The sequence below is a fragment of the Vulpes vulpes genome, chromosome 15 (genome assembly GCF_048418805.1).
Source record: "Vulpes vulpes isolate BD-2025 chromosome 15, VulVul3, whole genome shotgun sequence".
NCBI lineage: Eukaryota > Metazoa > Chordata > Mammalia > Carnivora > Canidae > Vulpes > Vulpes vulpes.
In genome coordinates this window covers 87,155,805-87,175,268 of record NC_132794.1, presented here as the reverse complement: position 1 = coordinate 87,175,268, position 19,464 = coordinate 87,155,805, and the positions used below count along the sequence as shown (strand labels likewise).

General features: G+C 43.7%; 1 protein-coding gene across 2 annotated transcripts in view; it reads right to left on the bottom strand.

Moving 5' to 3' along the window:
• Positions 1–1,375: 1,375 nt before the first annotated feature.
• The window catches only part of DNTT (DNA nucleotidylexotransferase), a 188,798-nt gene continuing 170,709 nt past the window's right edge, over positions 1,376–19,464 (bottom strand). The window contains exons 7-15 of one of the 2 annotated variants that reach the window (XM_072739647.1): positions 18,598–18,726; positions 17,398–17,568; positions 16,357–16,428; positions 14,994–15,117; positions 12,556–12,688; positions 11,177–11,285; positions 6,203–6,448; positions 3,755–3,835; positions 1,376–1,801 (exon numbers count right to left, since the gene is read on the bottom strand). In XM_072739647.1, coding sequence (XP_072595748.1) covers positions 1,715–1,801; positions 3,755–3,835; positions 6,203–6,448; positions 11,177–11,285; positions 12,556–12,688; positions 14,994–15,117; positions 16,357–16,428; positions 17,398–17,568; positions 18,598–18,726 — 1,152 coding nt within the window. In that variant the 3' untranslated portion in view covers positions 1,376–1,714. Of the gene's footprint in view, positions 1,802–3,754; positions 3,839–6,202; positions 6,449–11,176; positions 11,286–12,555; positions 12,689–14,993; positions 15,118–16,356; positions 16,429–17,397; positions 17,569–18,597; positions 18,727–19,464 lie in introns of both variants that reach the window. The other variant, XM_072739646.1, reaches the window with a different exon arrangement.

The window sequence follows — 19,464 nt, the reverse complement described above, 5'->3', positions numbered from 1 at the left end:
AGGGTTGGCCAGAGCCAGCGTGGTACAAGTTGGGATATAAACAAAACTTAAAGGGGATGTATGAGGAGAAGTAATTTCTTATTTCAGAACATCTCAGAGTAGAAATCATGGGGAGTCATGTGTTCCCTGAGCACTGGGATAGCACAGAGCTGGGTCATTCATTGTTCCCATGTGTGTCTGTGATCAGAGAGTATTTAAGGAAGGCAATTCTAAAATAGACTGTGTGTGTGTGTGTATTGAGGGTAAATAGAGTGGCATGAAGGCAAAGGTAGTTCCAGGAGATTATTAGAAATGAGGGCTATACTCTTGATGAGTAGAGAGAAAGGCCTCCAATCTACTCTCTAGAAAGAGAGAGCAAGAGGACTGAGTAGATGAACACAGGACCAGAAGGGTAGGCTGAGTAGCAATTTACTTGCCATCTGGGGAAAGCCTGTGGACATCACCAGCTGGCTCAGGTCATACCTTCACCATTGCTTCTGTGAGGAGGCTTCCAGGAGTCCTGGTTCCTTCATGCACGGAGGGCCATTGTTGTTGAACAAGCAGGGTCTCCTAGTGGGAGAACCTGGGACCATAGCACCTCAGGATCCATCCACCAACTCTGCTTTGATATGTTGTGGAGGCATTTCTTTCTCACACAAGGCCTCTGATTGCTCAGCAACATGTCCCCTCTTCTTCAAATACCTAAGAACAGGTTCTACAAACCCAATCAATTACTGCCACCTACCAACACATACTTTCAAAGCTGCCTCCCTTACCTTGGGTATCATAAGATGAAAAGACCAAGAGAGAGCACCTCCCTGAGAGAGAAAGGGCCACTAAGATCCAGAGAGAGACTCAGAGATAGAAAACAGGGGAGATATTCCTTTGGCTGGGGCAAAGTCTTTTTTTTTTTTTTTTTTAAGATTATTTGTTTCTTTATTCATGAGAGACAGAGAGAGGCAAAGATATAAAAGGAGAAGCAGGCTCCCTAGGGGGATCTCAGTGTGGTACTCTATCCCAGCACCCCAGGATCATGACCTGAGACAAAGGCAGATGCTCAACCACTGAGCCACCCAGGCGCCCAGTTTAGGAAATTATATTACTGAGTGAAAGCAGTGGGAACACATCCATGTGTGGCCTTGTGCTGGGACACCCAGAGAAACAGCTCCATGGACACAGAAGAAGCTGACTATGACCTGAGCAGAGTGGATCAGGAGTTACTCCATCCTCCAAAAGCTCCAGAAGGCACCCACAATGCCCTTAGAATCTCTGATCTTCTCGTTAAACCTGTTTCTCTCCTCAAGATAAATCTTAAACTCTTCACTTTTTTTTCATTTTGTCACACTTTTATTTAGAATATTTTATAGTATTGAGTGAAAAAGAAGACTCCACCATCTTGTTTCCTTCTATTTTTATTGCAGATATACAGTATTTCAGCTACGCTGTGGGAAAAGTGGGCTTTGATGAGCCTCCCTGGAAACAAGCCACCAATTTCAACATCAATTCTATGGAAAAATGCATTGTGAATTCTAAGCAACAGTCATACAAATGGCCTATTAGAGCATAATCCATTACCAGGTGGTGTCTTATCATGTTTCCAAAACTATTTCTGAAAGCAATCTGCATTTCAATAAGGCTTAAAGAATCTCATATTTTCCTAAGGCATCTTTCCTATAATATGAAGCATAATTTATTTAACCTAAAAAAAAAGCTGAAAAAAAGTTGACAATTTTTTCTAGGCATTTCTTTCCCATGGTTCAATGTAATCCAATCCCAGATGTGCAAAAATTTCTTCTTCACTTTCTGCTTTGAGGAATATTTTCTGAAAGTATAGAAAGAAATATGTGCATTCAGATATTTTTAAACATCTCAATGCTGACATAGTGAAAGTTTTACTGGTAAATTGTCTTGGCGGAATGAACTATTACCAAAACATAATTCCCTGCTTCTGAGTATAAAAAGCTGTCTTAACTGACTTCTTTTTTTTTTTATCTTAACTGACTTCTGTAATTTTTACATTTTCCCACCCAAAAATATGGTATTTTATGGATTAAAGTAAAATTACAACAGCCTTACATATTTACCTACAGGCATTTGGTATTTTTCCTGTGGATCTGTAACCACAGTCATTCATTAGAACCACCTGAAGGAACTTTTAAAAAAACATTGAAGCCTGAGCTACACCCCAATCCAGTGAAATTAGAATCTCAGGAGAGGTTCTACCACCAATCTATTTAAAGGCTCTGGATTTTAAAAAAAAGGCTCTGGATAACTCTCATGTGCAGCCAGAATTATGCACTGCTGCTCCAGGTAATGAGGAGAAGCAATTATAGGATACTTGTATATGTTGGGTCCTCCTTCAGGCCTTCCTCTGTCCCCACCCCAACCTCCCCCAGGCTCCCACCCTATGATGTCTTATAGACCAACCATCACTTTTTTCATCCCTTCTTGCCTTACATGCCCACAGCGTTGGGCATGTAAGATGTACTCAGTTGTTAAACTATTTAGTATGTGTTAGTTTGTAAGTATTCCTAAATTGTGTTATGTGAATCTGCCTCCACTCACATGCTTGAGGCTTTCCTGCCAACATCTACAGCCCTCTCATCTGACAGCAGCACCTTGATTTTTTCTTTGGGAAACCACCTTTCCCTACTCTCAGTCCATGAGGATCAGGTGGGCCTAATTCCATCTTCAAAGAGGGCTACCACATGATCCAAGCCAGACCAAACAGAGCCACAGTAAAGGGTTCAGGGATGGGCACATGGCCCAGGCCTGGCCAATGAATGTCACCTAGGACTCTTGTCAGAACTATTAAGAAAGAGGTTCTTCTATGTCAAGCTTGAAGGATGAGAATCATAGGAAAACCATGCCTGAGAATGAAACCAACACTGAGGGAAATCTGCATTAGCAGCTGGATACAGCCACACCTGAAGTTGGTATTACCCCTAGATGCTGCAGTATATAAGCCAACGACCCCTTTTTTGCCATGCCATCTTGGTTTGGGTTTCTGACTTGTAACTGAGGTAGCTCTAATTGAATACAGCTCAGTTAGACTGTAAGTTCCTAGAGCATAAAGATCATTACTTCTAGTTATTTTGTGTCTTATTCCCCTCAGAGCTTAGTTTAGTGTCCTTGACCACTGTAAGAACAGTAGACCTTGACCACTTGGAAGAGTAAACTTGTAGATTTAACAGATGAATATTTAACTCTTCATAATTCATACAGTAATTTATCATTTTGCTGAGGCATGAATTTGGATCATGGCCAGTGTAAGGCTAGCATACCGAGTTATATAGCTGGAGAGTGAGCCTAGTTGATTGCCCATCTACATTTCAGGACATCTCTTTTGCTCTGTCTCTTGCACTACACTCTCATTAATGACTTACATGGTCACTTAAAATGTTACTGCTCATTACATTTAAGGGGTACTTGAGTGGTATTTATGATTTGGGGAAATCCTTGGTTTCCTTTGGAATTATTCACTAAAAATACCAAATGTAGACCAAACTCAATTAATGTTCACTGCTGTACTGGTTCTGAGGGCCCAGCAAGCTCATCATCATCGAGCCCAAAGCTCTTAAGGTACATTCTGGGCCAGGTGGGAATCATGCTCCCATCAGAATCTTTCTAGTTGCTCTTAACTGTGATCTGTGGGAGCAGGACACTTAGGGAAAAGAAACTGAACCTGAGCACTAAAATCAGGTCAGGAAAAGTGCTCAAGGAGCCCGCCATTGGGATGAGGATTGAAGTAGCCCATGTTGGTAGACAACTCTACCTTGGTCTTGTCATATAATGCATGGTTATCCAGGATCATCTTCCGCTCATGAGAGGCATAACGCCGGAGGTCTCTCTCGAACTGCTGGACAAGATATAATTAAAATAAATTACTATCAAGTCTAGAATGTCTTCAGTATTATGTGTTTAGAGATATCTAAATCCCTATAATGAAATATTTATTTATCTCCACTAAACATTCTCAAAGCAGTTTTCTCCCTGAGGGCAAAGGTCCGTGATGACAGAGGTCTGCGCTTCCTCGTGCACTCTAGAATGTAGGCTACTTGAAAACAGGAGCCCGGCTTGTTAATGACCATACTCCCTTCTCTAACAGTGCCCAGCACCTAGAAGATGTACAGCAAATGTTTGTTGAGTGAATAAATAAATGTTGCAAGGACTGTGTCCAGGATAACACCTGACCCTAGGTAAATGCTGGATAAATAGTAGGTTTTTTAAAAAAAAGATTTTATTTATTTATTCATGAGAATACACATAGAGGAGAGAGAGAGGCAGAGACACAGGCAGAGGGAGAAGTAGGCTCCATGCAGGGAGCCTGCGTGGGACTCGATCCTGGGTCTCCAGGATCACGCCCGGGGATGAAGGCGGCGCTAAACCGCTGAGCCACCCGGGCAGCCCTAAATAATAGGTATTATTATTATTATTATTAGCAATATCAGCCCTAAATAGTAGGTATTATTATTATTATTATTAATATCACTATTATAGAGAGGATTAGGAGTCAGGAGACCCAAATTCCAGCCTGGATTTTGTCCCTATATGGCTGTGCATCTTTTGGCAAGTCACCCAGCTTCTCTGACTCTTGATTGGTTGAACAGGAGGATGAAGGACATGTGTGAGTAAGGTCCCCTCTGGCTCTAACAGTCTCAGAGGAGATTCTGTAAAACTGATGGTTTGAGCCGCCTATCCCAGAATATCCTGTTCCGTGGTCAAGGATGGGCTCTGGGGCTTCAGTGAAAGCTGAATCCTAAGATTGAGGATAGTTGCCACCCAGGTTGATTTTCCTGGGAGAAGCGTAGATCTCGAAACATTGATGTTTCCCTGAGAGATAGGGAGGGAAGCATGGGGTAATCGCGCCCTCTAGTGGCGATGAGCCATCTCCTCTTTTAGGAAAGCTGGTTGAGGCTGGGACCACTTCCCCACCACCACCTGGTGTGTAAGAAGACAGATTTTCCAAACAGAAGTCCTTTATAATGTGGCAGAGGGGGAGCCAGGGTTGTGAACAAATCAGGGTGAAGCAGATTCTGAGTGAAGTAGCTAATGGTCTGTGAAAAGGTGGAGGTATTACTGGGCACTGTGCTTCCTCTCAGCCCTGGGACACTGTCTTCATGCTCCCCTCTCCAGCATTTAGAGCAAAGGCTGCTCACACTATGTTATGTTGAGGACAATTCCCAGGCCCTGAAATCTTTGGGTAAAAAGGTGAAACTGAGTTTCTCACCTGCAGAATTTTAGACTAGGGGTACCTCGGTGGCTCAGTGGTTGAGGCATCTGCCTTCGGCCAAGGGGGTGATCCTAGAGTCCCAGGATTGAGTCCCACATCAGGCTCCCTGCATGGAGCCTGCTTCTCCCTCTGCCTATGTCTCTGCCTCCCCCCCCCCCGTCTCTCATGAATAAAAAATAATCTTTAAAAAAAGAATTTTAGACTAGAACTAATTCTGGTCACCCACCAACAGGTATCAACCTGGAGACAAAACACACCACATTCAGTGGCTGCATAAGTAGGGCATAAAGATTATAACACAAGTAGCTACCATATACTGAACAGGTACCACATTTAAACCCATGTAGCCTCTTGTTTAATCCAAATGGCAACATTAGGAGGTTACCCACAAGAGAGATGGCACAACTGGAGCTTATAGAGGCTAAACCACTTAAAGTCGAAGAGTAGAAAGCTTAGTGTCCTATCAGCACCTGCAGAACCAATAGCAGTAATTTCCAAGAACTCCGAGACAAGAGACTATAGAATGTGCTGGAAACATGCCTGTCTTCAAACAAAATGAACAAAAGCCAACCATTTCTGCCAGTGATTCCTAACTGGTCTGACCTTGTATAAAATTGGACTTCTTTTTAGAACTCTCCCCTTCCTCAACAGATTCTGCGTTCCCAAAGACTCAGGTCTGTCAGACAAGCTGCATTCTAGCTGCATCTGAAACATGAGCAGGGCTTTTTTCAAATACAGATTTCTGGGCTCCATCCATCCCCAGAGTTTCTGATTCAAGAGATCAGGAGTGGGGATGAGGGGGAGGATTTACATGTCTAACCAGTGCCCAGGTGAACTGCTGCCGGCCTAAGCCCACACTGTTCTAAATTAATCAGTCTCACTTGACCACGTGCAGGTGCAGTGCCTCCCTCCGCTGCCATTGTCTCTTTCCTGGGCCTCAATAGACCCATCTTTTGAATCCCCCATCTTTTGAATCCATATAGCACTTACCCTCGAGCCAGTCCAGCCCAGCAGGGCAAAGGCACGGCGCTCATAGGGGCACATGACCAGGTCCACACGGATGGCCTTCCAGGTCTTCCCCTCCTGCTGGCTGCACTTGCCACCATCCACTCTCTGATGGTGCAATTTTAAAATCAGAAAACATTTTTGAAAATGATCTAAAGCATCCACCTTCCTGCTAGGCAACTTTAACTTTTCAAATGTCGACTCCACGAGGTCACAGTATAAAAGTAATCCCTGAAAACAAACAGAAAGATATCAGGAAGGGTCCCCAGTGGACGGGGTCTGCAATTTTATACTGGCTCTTACTGAATGCTCTCAACAGAAGCCTCACAGGTTTGAGCAGTGTGTGGCCATTCTTTTCCCTTTTGTGAGCCCACCTGGCACTGGGAGAGGAAGACAGGAGGTGGGTGCATTATCCTCTCTCTGCTGCAGAGAAATTTAGTGGTTAGAGAGGCCAAGCCCACCTCTGGCAAAGCCACCGGAGAATCCCTCTTCTTACTTCTGAATTACAATTCTGTGCTCAGGAACTTGCCCTACACCTTTGAGTACAAACCAACCATGAACAAAAGCCCCGCCGCTTTTTAGGCAGTTGCTTTGAGTGTCCCTCTATATTATACTGATGACCCAGTTTCCTTGGCCCAAAGGGTTGTGGCTGGAGGCTCAGCCCCACTTTGGCGTAGGACGACTCACTACTTCTAGGTAGCATTTTAAGATTGTCACTCTGTTCGCCTTGGAGAGTGGGATAAAGTTAGTGATGGTTATCCTACCTAATGTTGCCGAGTCAGAGGGAGAAGATGTGTCCAGAGATCCTCCAATTTGTCTGCTCTGTGGCAATTTCTCACAGCACAGGGCAGATGTGGGGCAGGGAGAGGCAGTGATAATCAATGCTAAATCTGAGTGTCAACTAAAAAGGCAAATAACCTCAAAATAATTCCATCGTAGCTATGTTATTATGCATTCCTTAGATCAGATGTTCTCCAATTTTATCATCAGAAGCATTTGGAAAGTTTGTCACAGTACAGTTTGTAGGGCTCTCCTTTCACCCCCCTCCCCCCAGTGATTCAGTGGAGGGAAAGTGAGAATTTGCATCTCTAACAAGTTCCCAGGTGATGCTGATGCTACTGGTCCAGGCACCACACTTTAAGCATCATTGGTTCTGTTTATTTATTTTATTTAAAGATTTTATTTATTTATTAGAGAGAGAGCATGTGGGCACAAGCAGAGGCAGAGGGACAAGCAGACTCCCCACTGAGCCCGGAGCCGGCCATGGGGCTTGATCCCAGGACACCAGGATCATGACCTAAGCGGAAGGCAGATGCTTAACCAACTGAACCACCCAGGTGCCCCTGGTTTCATTTATTTTGTTATAAGGAATGCTTTGCATTTCTTCTGCAGCCCTCCAAGAGACATTGTTTTAGTTCCACCAAACTCTGAAGGGACATTTTTCCTGACCTCAGAAAAGGACTCTAGCTCTCCAGTACATTCCTCAGGAAAGGTATTAAGAAGAACACATTGTTTCGGGATCCCTGGTGGCGCAGCGGTTTGGCGCCTGCCTTTGGCCCAGGGCGCGATCCTGGAGACCCAGGATCGAATCCCACGTCGGGCTCCCGGTACATGGAGCCTGCTTCTCCCTCTGCCTGTGTCTCTGCCTCTCTCTCTCTCTCTCTCTCTCTCTCTCTGTGTGTGTGACTATCATAAATAAAATTAAAAAATATTTAAAAACAAACAAACAAAAAAAAAACACATTGTTTGAAGGGGGCTAGGAGGGAAGCACTGGTGTCAGGAAGACCCTTTGGGGGCAGTGGCAAATGTTGCCATAAAACAATCTAATAACCAGCTCAAGGAAACACAATTCTGCTTGTTAATGAAACTTTATGAAAATGAATAGAGTATAGCAGCCTTTCTTGTAAATTTGAATTATGTACATTTGAAAAGTGAGCTATTAAAATATTACCCAGTCTTTCTTTGAAGTCCTATTTGGAATAACACCCACCTCCCCCCCAAAATCCACAACACTGGCTTCCTAATAATTATGAGCTGTGTTTGCACGACAGTCACTTTGGCTGTTTGTAGACAAGGGGCCACCCTGGGTAAGGGTTTGCTCTGAATTTTGCAAGGTGTTTGAGAATACGTGCCTTGAAAATGCTCCTGTCTGTATGTTCAGGCACTTGTTCTGCAGTAGGGCACAAGTATCAAACACACACACACACACACACACACACACACACAGCCCCTGATGTGGCTTCCTGCTCTCTGGCTTGGGCTGTCTTGGGGCATCTCTGTGTTCTACCCTTTCTTTGTTGCTCGCCATTTATTCTTTGGTAACTTCTTTCCTTCTTTGAAAATCCCTTTGAAGTTTCTGGCTCTGGCTACCCAGCCACAGCCACAGGGTGACTACATTTCCTATCAGCATGTTTTTTTCTTCCTACTGGAAACTAAGGGTCTCCTGACAAGGAGAGATGCCTTCCATGTTCCTCCCTCCCTCCCCAGGGGACTGAGCAGCCCACTGGCAGGCTAATGACACAGCCCCCCCCCCCCCCCCTATTTGATAGCCAGGATCCATTATTCTTCTGTTTCTGTTTTTTCAAAGTCAACTCTGTTTCTCAGCAGGAGTGAATATGTTCTTTACTCTAAAGAGTGTAAATACTTTCACTCTCTCAGCCTTCCAGGAACTAGGGATGTAGCCCAGTAGAACAGTGAGTGGCCCCGACCAGGGTCCTACCCACAGGGGTGAACCCCACCATGCTCAGTTAGCCCTCCCCTCTTTGGGTTAGGAGAATGCAGGCTGGAGGAGCCGTAGGCCTGGGGACCTCCACTGCACAACAGTGCTCCAAGCTCTTTTTCCTCCCTTTTTTCCCACTGACTAAGGGGTCTTCTATAAGGCTCACATTTACTAAAAAAAAAAAAAAAAAAAAAAATTTAGAGATTTTATTTATTTATTTGAGGAGAGAGAGCAAGAGCACATAAGCAAGGGAAGAAGCAGGCTCCCCAGGGAGCAGGGAGCCGCCACAGGGCTCCATCCCAGGACCCCAGGATCACGACCCCAGCCATAGGCAGATGCTTAACCTACTGAACCACCCAGGCACCCTAAGGCTCACATTTAGATTCAGCTGATGGGCGGCTCAAACCGATGCCTACTGGCTGCTCATGATGCTCACATACCCTGTGCATGCTGAGTATGCGCATGCACATACCTGCGTGGGATATCATCGTGCAATTTGGAAAACGGAAGTCTTGGTAAGAACGTCAGGGCTGAGAAGTGAAGTAGAAGATTTTACAACCAAGGTGGTAGGGGCAGGCGCAAGGCCACAGGGGTGCAGGCAGAGCTGGGACACCCGACTGCCCCTCAGTGTCTCCTCCTCAAGGTCCTGTTTGTCCCCAAGTGAGGAGGAGCAGCTGCACCTGCTGCTCCTGGGGCCCTCAGCTGGCAGCGGGCCTGGCTCTCCGGCAGAACTCAGGGATAATTGTGCATGAGTGATGCATGAGTGAATCATGCTTACAGCCAGTGTTTGTTAGGCATTATCAGGCCCTATGTCAAGGGCTTTATCTAATAATTATCAGTTAATCCCCCTGCGCATTAATGAAGTGAGAGAGCCTTGCTATCTCTGTTTCATAGATGAGGAAAGATTAAGCAAAGTATCCTAGGTGATAAGGCCAGTAAACGGCAGGGTTGTGCTTTGAATGTCCCAAATGCCCACACCCTGAATGTCCCAAATGCCCACACCTCCACCTGTGCCTGCCCATCTCTTTGCTTGGAGGTTAGAGGTATGACTGCCTCAAACTGAGAGAAGACAAAAGGAGAAAGGCTCTTTATCACCAGGTCTTAGTCCAGAACAGTCTCAGGGCATGAGAAGTGTAGTGCCTAAAAACCCAGACTAAATAGGCCCTCCTTCACAGGGACCCCAGGCCTTGCAGTCCCACGGGCCTTGATCAGGAAGTCCATGAATTGTGCTGTCTCTCCATGAGAAATTTTCAACTTCCCTGCTTGAGCAGAGCAGAGGGGCCCATGCAGGTGGGACTGACTCTTCCTCATCCTTCCTTCCCCTGGTTTGGCCTATAAGGTTCACTCTCAGGTTCCCTGGCCACCCTGTGTCCTCTCTCCTGAGAGGGATGAGGGGACTTGGGATGGCCTCACAGATGAATTTGGATCTAGTTCTAATGTTGGGTCCTCCCTTCTGGTGCTCCTGGCTTTTATTTCACTTCATCTGAGGTTTCTCTCTCTCTGCCATATAGATCACTCAGGAAGGATGAAGTTGTGCCAGAAAAACACCAGCCTCAGCTTCCTCAGCCCACCAGGCTTTAGGCCTCTGGAGTCGAGCCCACTAGTCTCTTTGGGAAATGGAGCTTTCACTGGAGTGGGGCACGAGTCAGGGCCCTGTAGGTGGCTCTGGCTGCTGCTCATCCTTCACTTCCTCTGCCTGGCAATAGGTAGCCTAGGGTAAGTCTGATCTCCTCAGTGGGTGGAGGGTTCTGAGCCCAGCCTGTCCTGGCTAGTTCCCTTCTTCCCATCTCAGCACAAAGTCAAGGTGGTTGTTGACCAGCAGAGTTCAAGGCACCAGCAACGACTGCTGGCTAATTCTATCTCAGTCCCAGTGGTCCTGCTCCACCCCTAAGCCTGCGGCTGCCCCTCTCACACCTTCCAGGTCTTTATGGCGCATGCTCTCCATTTGTTTAGGGGATGTAGTGCTCCTGCACATCTGACACTGAGACATACCGCCCTCAGTGGTATGTCTTTGGAAACAGAACAAGTGTGTATAAACAAGATAGATATTCACATCATGGACTCTAGGACTCCAAGCAGATAAGTCTCATTGTGTGTCATGTGGCATCATATAAGCTGTTGCAAATCATTGAGAATCAATCAGATGGTCATCACACAATTATGAGGTAAATAGTATGCAAAATTCAACTGTATTAATGTAATGCTTGAGTGTCCAAACATCTACTTTTGATCCTTCTTACCTTCCGTTCCCATAAGTTTATCACTTTAGGTAAAAGTTGTTCCTCATCTTCGTCTGTTGACCCAGGGCTGGTAATTAAAAAATCTACATCATGCCCAATCTTCTTACCCCTGACCAAAAAAAAAAAAAAAAGTATAAAATGGAAATGAATTATATTTTTAGCTCTCAATTTTTCAAAGTCACCTTTATTTCTGTGCCCTATGCTCAAGGTTTGCAGCATAAAATGTTCATGATTATATATTTTTTAGATGTCCTTGGTTGTATAACTCTACTCTTGCAAAATAAATTTATGAAAGAAAAAAATCACACATAGTACATATGTGATTATATAACTATGGGTAAAAAAAATAACAAAGGAAGTGATTTCTTTTGCACATGCACATGTGCACACTCACCCCCACTTGTCCATACAGAGACAAGCATAGCGACAAGCAAACCACATACTATATGCACATGATATGAGCGAGGGCTCTCAGAATTATGGCATTGACCGAGGTATTTTCTTAGATTTGATTTTCCTCTCCTGCTTGTTCCCTCACTTCAAACTTGGCTTGCCAGGGGATCCCTGGGTGGCGCAGCGGTTTGGCGCCTGCCTTTGGCCCAGGGCGTGATCCTGGAGATCCGGGATCGAATCCCACGTCAGGCTTCTGGTGCATGGAGCCTGCTTCTCCCTCTGTCTGTGTCTCTGCCTCTCTCTCTCTGTGTGACTATCATAAATAAATAAAAATTTAAAAAAAAAATAAAATACTTAAAAAAAAAAAACTTGGCTTGCCAGGATGGCCAATGAACGGCTAACAGGTAAGAGGGCCACAGGGAGAGCTGGAGGAGTGGAGGGTAGAAATCTCTTTCTGAATAGGAGGCCTCAATACCCAGCAACTGCACACATCTCTGTGAAGAGTTTGTTCATTCTCTTCATTGACTTAGCTAATATTTCTTGAGTACCTGTTTTGTGCCCGGCACCAGATTCTCACAGAGCACTAACATCTGCAAACTTTGTGGGGAAATTGTGCATACAAACAAATTGCTTGGCAGGTACCTCTGAAGAGGGCTGCCTGGCTAAGCATGGAGGAGGAGGTGGTGTCTGAATTGGGTCTTAAAAGAGGAGAAGTCAGTCAGGTGGCAATTTGAGGAAAGCCAATCCAAGCAGAAGCGTCTGACGGAGCAAGTCACAGAGGTGTGAAACAGCTCCATGTGTGCAAAGGCAAGGCATTTGGGGTTGCTGGGGTGGAAAGGTGAGGAACAGGAGACAAGGCCACAGAGACAGGCTGGTATCAGATCACCAAAGGCCTTTGCATCATGCCCAGAAGCCTGAACTTCTGAATATGGGGAGCCACCGAAGGTGTTAGAGCAGGAGAGGCAAACGCAGCTCTCATTATCTACCTCCGGAATCCTCCTGTCATGGTGACGAAGGCATCCGGCAGAAATGCCCTGACGGCCTCTTTAACCAGCACTCCAACTGCTTCTGCTTCTGCCCTGGTCACACAACTGACGAGGTCTTCATAATAGAGGAAACCTAGGGGCCATTGAACAGGTCAACGGAGAGAGTGACACGTGAAATGACTAGCCCTCTGTGGGAAGGGATTCTGCGCCCAGATAGAGCAAACATGACACAGGTATCACCAAACTGTTTTCCCAGAGGCAAGTGTATTCTCTATTCTCTTGGCTGTAAATTTTTCATGGTAATAATAACTCTTTACTTTCTGACTTGTAAGAAAGTGTCTTACAATTTCCTGCCTAAGAAAGAGACTATTTCCTATTCCTCCAGAAAGCAAGCTGTTCGAATATGAGTTCTTATTGAAGAATCAAGCTTCTTGGATGAATACCTACCATTTACTTGACATGGATGGACCTGGAGGGTATTATGCTGAGTGAAATAAGTCAATCAGAGAAAGACAATTATTATATGATTTCACTCATATGTAGAATATAAGAAGTAGTGAAAGGGACTATAAGGAAAAAGAGGGAAACTGAATGGGGAAAAATTAGAGAGGAAGACAACCATGAGAGACTCTGGGAAACAAAGGGTTGCAGAAGGGGAGGTGGGTTGGGGGAATGGGGTAACTGGGTGATGGGCACTGAGGAGGGTACATGATGAGATGAGCACTGGGTGTTATACTATATGTTGGCAAATTGAATTTTTTTATTTATTTATTTATTTTGGCAAATTGAATTTAAATAAAATATTTTTAAAAATTAAATCATCTGAAACTTACAATTAAATTTTATATTAAAACCAATGGTAATGAACACTCAAAGAATAGCCCACCTTCTTGATCAATAAACTGTGCCCTGTAATATTTTAAAGATAATGCATGAAGATTTAGGATGGGAAGATTCAGAGTTAGAAAGTGGTGGATGAAAGTTCAGATACAGTTGTTATAATGACTCGGTTATTCCCAAAGACTCATGGAGGAAGCCTCCTCCAAAAATTAAAAAGAGAAGTACTATGTGATCCAGAAATCCTGCTTCTGGGAATGTATCTGAAGGAAATGAAAACACTATGTCAAAGAGATACACGCACCGTCATGTTCACAATAGCCAAGACATGGGAACAACCTAAATGTCCAAAAGCAGATGGATTAAGAAGTTGTGGTGTGTGTGTGTGTGTGTGTGTATGAATGAATATTATTCATCCACTAAAATGAGGAAAGCCTGCCATTTGCAGCAACATGGATGGGCCTTGGGGGCATAATGTTAGGTGAAATAAGTCAAGAGAAAGACAAATACCATATGACCTCACTTATGTGTGAAACCTAAAAACAAAAACTCATAGAAGAAAAATCAGAGGAGTAAAAAAAGTGTGTGGTTATCAGAGGCGAGGGAGGGTGGAGGGGGAATTAGAGGAAGGTGATCAAAAGAAGTACCAACTCCCAGTTAGAAGATAAGTAAGTCCCCGGAATGTAATGTACCTTGGGATGGCTATAGTCAACACTGCTGAATGTGGTCTGCTCTTTCGCATCACAATTATATTGTATTTCTATTGCAAGTTAAAAGTAAATATTTAAAACACTTATAATTTTTTGACCCTTTATTTGCATTTCTTCGTTAAAAAACGTTTACCAGAGCCCTCCATAAATGGAAGCACTCAAGCCATCACCTTCAATCTGTGGGAGGTCCTGCAAGGCTTCAGCTGCCTCAACATAGTCTTCTCTTCTTAGGCTGGCGGGTCCTGAACAGGTAGATCAACCCTCTGTCTAGATTTGCATACTTTCCCTTCTGTTTCCTGGTGTATTGCTGTTTCTAAAGCAGATCTGCATTTGTGCCAGCAGTGACTCTGGTTTGTTCAAATATTTTTTACTCCTTAATCTTCATGGCCATTTTCTGCCCAGCATTCCTTAGCCTCTCACCCCAAGAGGGATAGCCAGGACCAAACATCTAGAGCCAGTTCAGTAAGAACCAGATCAGCAGCAAAACCCAGTGTGACATCTGGGTGCAGAAGTGACAGCAGCCACCATGCAGAGCGTCTTTCCCCTATGCCAGGCACAGTGCTAAGGACTTTGCTTGCATTATCTGATTTATTTCTCATGAACTAGCAATGTTGCCCCTCCCCCTCCCTTGTCCTTTATTGATGAGGTAGCTTAGGCTCAACGACTTAAACAAGCTTGCTCAAGATCATGCAACCACAGTGTATTGGAGTCAGGATTTGAACCAGGTCTGTCTGATTCCAAATGCTTGTGCTTTTAACCATAGTATATAAAAAAAGAGAACAAATGACCCAGCTTGCCCAGACCAGACTTGAAGTTCAGCGGGCTCAGAGCTCTACCACAGCCTGGCCAGCCCCTGCCAACAGCAAGAGATCTGTAGGAGAGACAACTTACCTGCTTTCTGCATTGGTGTGAATTTCAGGCTTTTGTCCGACTTTATTTTGCTCAAAGTTCTGAAACCCATCCGGAACCATTTCTCAGATGTCTTCAGTCCCACTCCAAACACAGAGGTAAAGAGCTGAAACAGAGGGAAAGGCATGCCTTTAGTCTCTAAAATGACCATTATGACAATGAAGTCATACTTTTTAAGGTCAAGGGATTAGGAAAAAGCGTAAGGAAATTTCTGACCCAGTTCCTCCTGAATGTGACAAGTGGGCTGGGGAGTGATGGTAAACTTTTGACAGAGCTTTTTGTTTCAGGAGGGGCCTCTCCTGACATGTGGTATTACAAAATGGAAAGAAAGTGAAGAGGTGGGCTCTGGCATCTGCAGAGGCTTCTGTGGATTCTGATGGTTGGCGGCCTGTGCTGTTCATGTGTGACAACAGCTTTCCCTGTTGGGCACTCCTCCTACCCAGAGTCCCTTACATGCGCTCATGCTCTGCATATTTTAAGAGGGATGCTCATGTAGGTTGTGTGAATTCTCTACCATCACTCAGCTGATACATGGCAGAGCCCAAACTCAAATCGAGGCTGTCCGTACTCCAAACCTAGGCTCCTGCCCACAGCCCCTTTTTAGGCCTGTGTATCACTCCAGAACCGAAGGGATGGGCAGGAATCCCTGCCAGCTGCAACTCCAAGGTGGGGGAACATTGGGAGGTAACAAGCCGTGCTTCAAAGTAGAGCAGGATGCAGAGGAGAGCTTCCAACACAGGTTTGCTCTTTAAGAACAGCCTTGTTTTTTCCCCATGGTCCTAGTGTCCCCATGATATTTGCACCCATGTGTGACAGATCCTAGAAAATAAGGTAATTTGTACCTCATCATAGCATAGTAATGAACTCATGCACCCTTTTTTATTTTGGTATCTGCTTCCTTGACCACTATTTTGGACTGACTGTGCCTGCCTCCATTCGTATGTTGAGGCCCTAAACCCCACGGCAATGGTATTTGGAGATGAGGTCTTTGGGAGGTAATTAGTTTTAGATGAGGTCTTGATGGTAGGGCCCTCATAATGGGATTAGTGCCTTAACAAGAAGAGGACCCACGGGACTTCCTCTCTCTTTGTGTGCCATGTGAGGGCACATTGAGAAGGTGGCCATTTGCAAGCCAGGAAGAGAGCCCCAACCAGAACCTGACCATACTGGCACCCTGGTCTCAGGCTTCCAGGCTCCAGAACTATAAGAAAATAAATATTTGTTGTTTAATCCACCCAGTTTGTGGCATTTTGTTACAGCAGCGTGAGCTGATACGACCACTTAGAATAAGTACTAGGAGTAACTGAAAAACCATTTTCAATAAATAACATGTAAAATTACTTACTTTGAAGGACTGATACCGTTCATCATTTAACACAGCTTTAACTTCAGAACTTTCTCCATCTTCAATAATTTCCTGCATGGAGAGTTAAAAAATATTTTATGCTAGTGACATTAAACAATCACAGTCTAGAGCTATCAAATTCCCAGACCAAGTAGCTTGATTGTTCAGGAAATGTACACCTGTTGCCTGCAGACTGTTTCCCTAGACAATCTGGACAAAACAAAACATTTCCTATAATCTTAGAAATCCCAGCTTATTCTGAGTACCCCTTTAGAGTCCTCAGGGACAAAGGCACAGAATGACCAGGGTCTAACTCCACAGAACATCAAACCAAAATATTCACTGACAATAGTATGTCTAAATATTTGTGATAGTTTTCTTTTTGATGGATACGAGTCAGCTGAGACAAAGGGACTTCTCATCTGAGCAGGTTAATTTGGGGACCACTGAAAAAACCAATTCAAGTTCAAGCTCTTACGACGTCTAGCTCTAAATAGAGTTGAGATTATTTTCCTTGACTACTTTACTTTGCACTTAACTATACTTGAAACTTACTCTTGGATGAACAGTCCACTTTGCTGGGGAATCCTTAAACATTATTACATAAATAAATACCCATTCCTGACTTTTTCCTTGGAACACACAGGTAGAGATGCAGAATCAGTTTCACTGCCTGGTCACTCCCACCACCATTCTGGAGGGCAACGTTCCCTAAGAGGAACTGAGGTCCTTCACATAGTCTGTGTTTGAAGTCAGACCACCCCATTGCTGTTGAGCTTTTAGGTCACTTGAGCCTTTACTGTGATTAATAATATGGGAGAGTTCTGTTTCCATTAGATTGTCCCACATAGCCCCAGCTGTGATAATGGATTGATGGATTCTGTGATAATGGGTATGGATTCTATCATCTATCTATCTATCTATCTATCTATCATCTATCTATCCCACAGCTACATAGTTGACAGGAAAATCAACTGCATTTACTTCCCCCCCTCCTCTATACCTATTAGGAAGTAGGACAAATCAACATTTCACCCTTACCTCTATGATACACTTCACTTGGTCCCCCAGACAGGGAATTCCTTCTGTGTCCTTCATACTGATGATTGTGAATGGCAGAGATTTAAGTACAGAAGCTGCTCTCATAAATGTCAGAGAGAAGACTTCATTTTCTCTAAATTCATAGTTTTCAGCCAGTACCTCAAAGGCGTCCTGAAGAGTGAAACCAGTTAAGCAAAACATGGTCTGTTCCCAGCCCCTTAGCTAGCAGTCACCTGCAAACGCCTCTTGCTCTTGAGTGTTGAAATACCTCCTGAAGGTGGGATTGGGGTCTCCTGTATCTTTGCTTGTTATGAGAGAAGTTGAATTGAAAAGACAGGTCACAGAGCACTTTGTAAGGAAACTTTGAGTTCGCTGCCGTTAGGTATTCGGGAACAATTTCACCAAAGCCTGATCTCATGCTCACTGCATCGTACTAGTCATTACTCAGCAAGACTTACCCTACCAGGCCCTCTTTGCTTGCAGATTTACCCTACCAGGCTGTGGCCAGGATTCTGCCTTGATCACTGGGCACTTTCATTTCTAGCTTGTATGTAAAACAGGCTTGCTGAATGAAACGAGTGTGATCATAACGACACAGACCCAAGGCAGGCACTTTAAGGTAGGGTGCATATGCATTTCGGTAGGCTCCCTGCATGGAGCCTGCTTCTCCTCCTGCCTCTCTCTCGTTCTTTCTCTCTCAATCTCTCTCTGTTTCTCATGAATAAATAAATAAAATCTTTTTTAAAAAAGAAAGGAACTATCTTGCCTAAGCTGGTTAAGATCAGAAAGGTGAGAATCCAGAATCTGCTGTTTCTCAATCACTTGGTTACCCAGCAAAGGCTGTTTATGCATTATTGCTTCTTTATAATTAGCTCTTATTATGTTTTGGACTAATTACAGTATTTGGTTTACCTAAATACTTGCCTTTGACAACTGTTGTGCCCCAAAGTGTGAACTCTCAATAAATAGTAATTTACCATTTCTAAAGAATATACATATATTTCCAAATGTATTTGTCCATTTTTATGACAGAAGTAGATCTTGACAGAAAGAAGAACCAAAGATCAGGCAAGGAGGGTGAGTGAGTGTGAGGAAAACATTCCTAGATTATTCAGGAAATTTCATAATTGAATTTGTAGACCCATGGAAAGAAGCTGCAAGCCCTTCATTTGCTCTGGGTAATATTGTAAAACCCCTTACCGTGAAGACGTTGTTATAGTTGTTTAAAGTGGTTCTCCTCTGACATGCATATTGAGAGATCTTTTTTACAGCAACTGGCAGAGTCTTCTGGAGTTCTGGGTTGGGGCTAGCTGTATAGTCTCTTCTCATCTAAACAAATGCATAAGCATCCATTTTAAATAACAATTGATAGTAATAATAATAGATATTACAAGGAAAAAATGGCAGCATTTGATGGCAATTGTCTCTGGAGAGAGGATAAAATTATAGGAGAGTTAAAGTTTATGTTGTGTCTCTAATATTAGGATTTGCTACAGTTAACATAATATTTTTGCAACAAGAAAAATAAACATGAAATAGAATGATCAATTAAGTACCATTTTCCTTTTCCATGAACTTATGTGATCATGGTCTGAATCTTCCTGATGGTTCTAGCATTAATAGTGAAGGACTTGGAATTAAGAGTTTAAATTTCTTTATTTTTTCTTTATGAATGATCACGGTAAGAAAAAAAATAGGAACCTTCCACTTTTTGGGCTACCAGAACATCAAGACTTCCATATTTTGAAATATTTGTCTATAGTCTTGTTCATAAAACTAGCTACCATTTATTAGGTGCTATAGACCAGGCTCTGTGGTGAGCGCTTTACACATGTTACTCTAATTCTCATAACCATCTTGTCAGGTAGGTCCTATTGCTATCTTATATTGTAGAGGAGGAAATGGAAGTTCAGAAAAGCTAAGTGACTTGCCTGAGGTCACACAGGGAGTAAGCAGAAAACCTGGGGTCCCAATTCAGGTCTGTTAATTCTACAGCCCATGTTTCTAATCATCAAGTAAAGGGCAAAGAAAATCACAATCAAAAAAAGAAAAAAAAAAAAAGAAAAT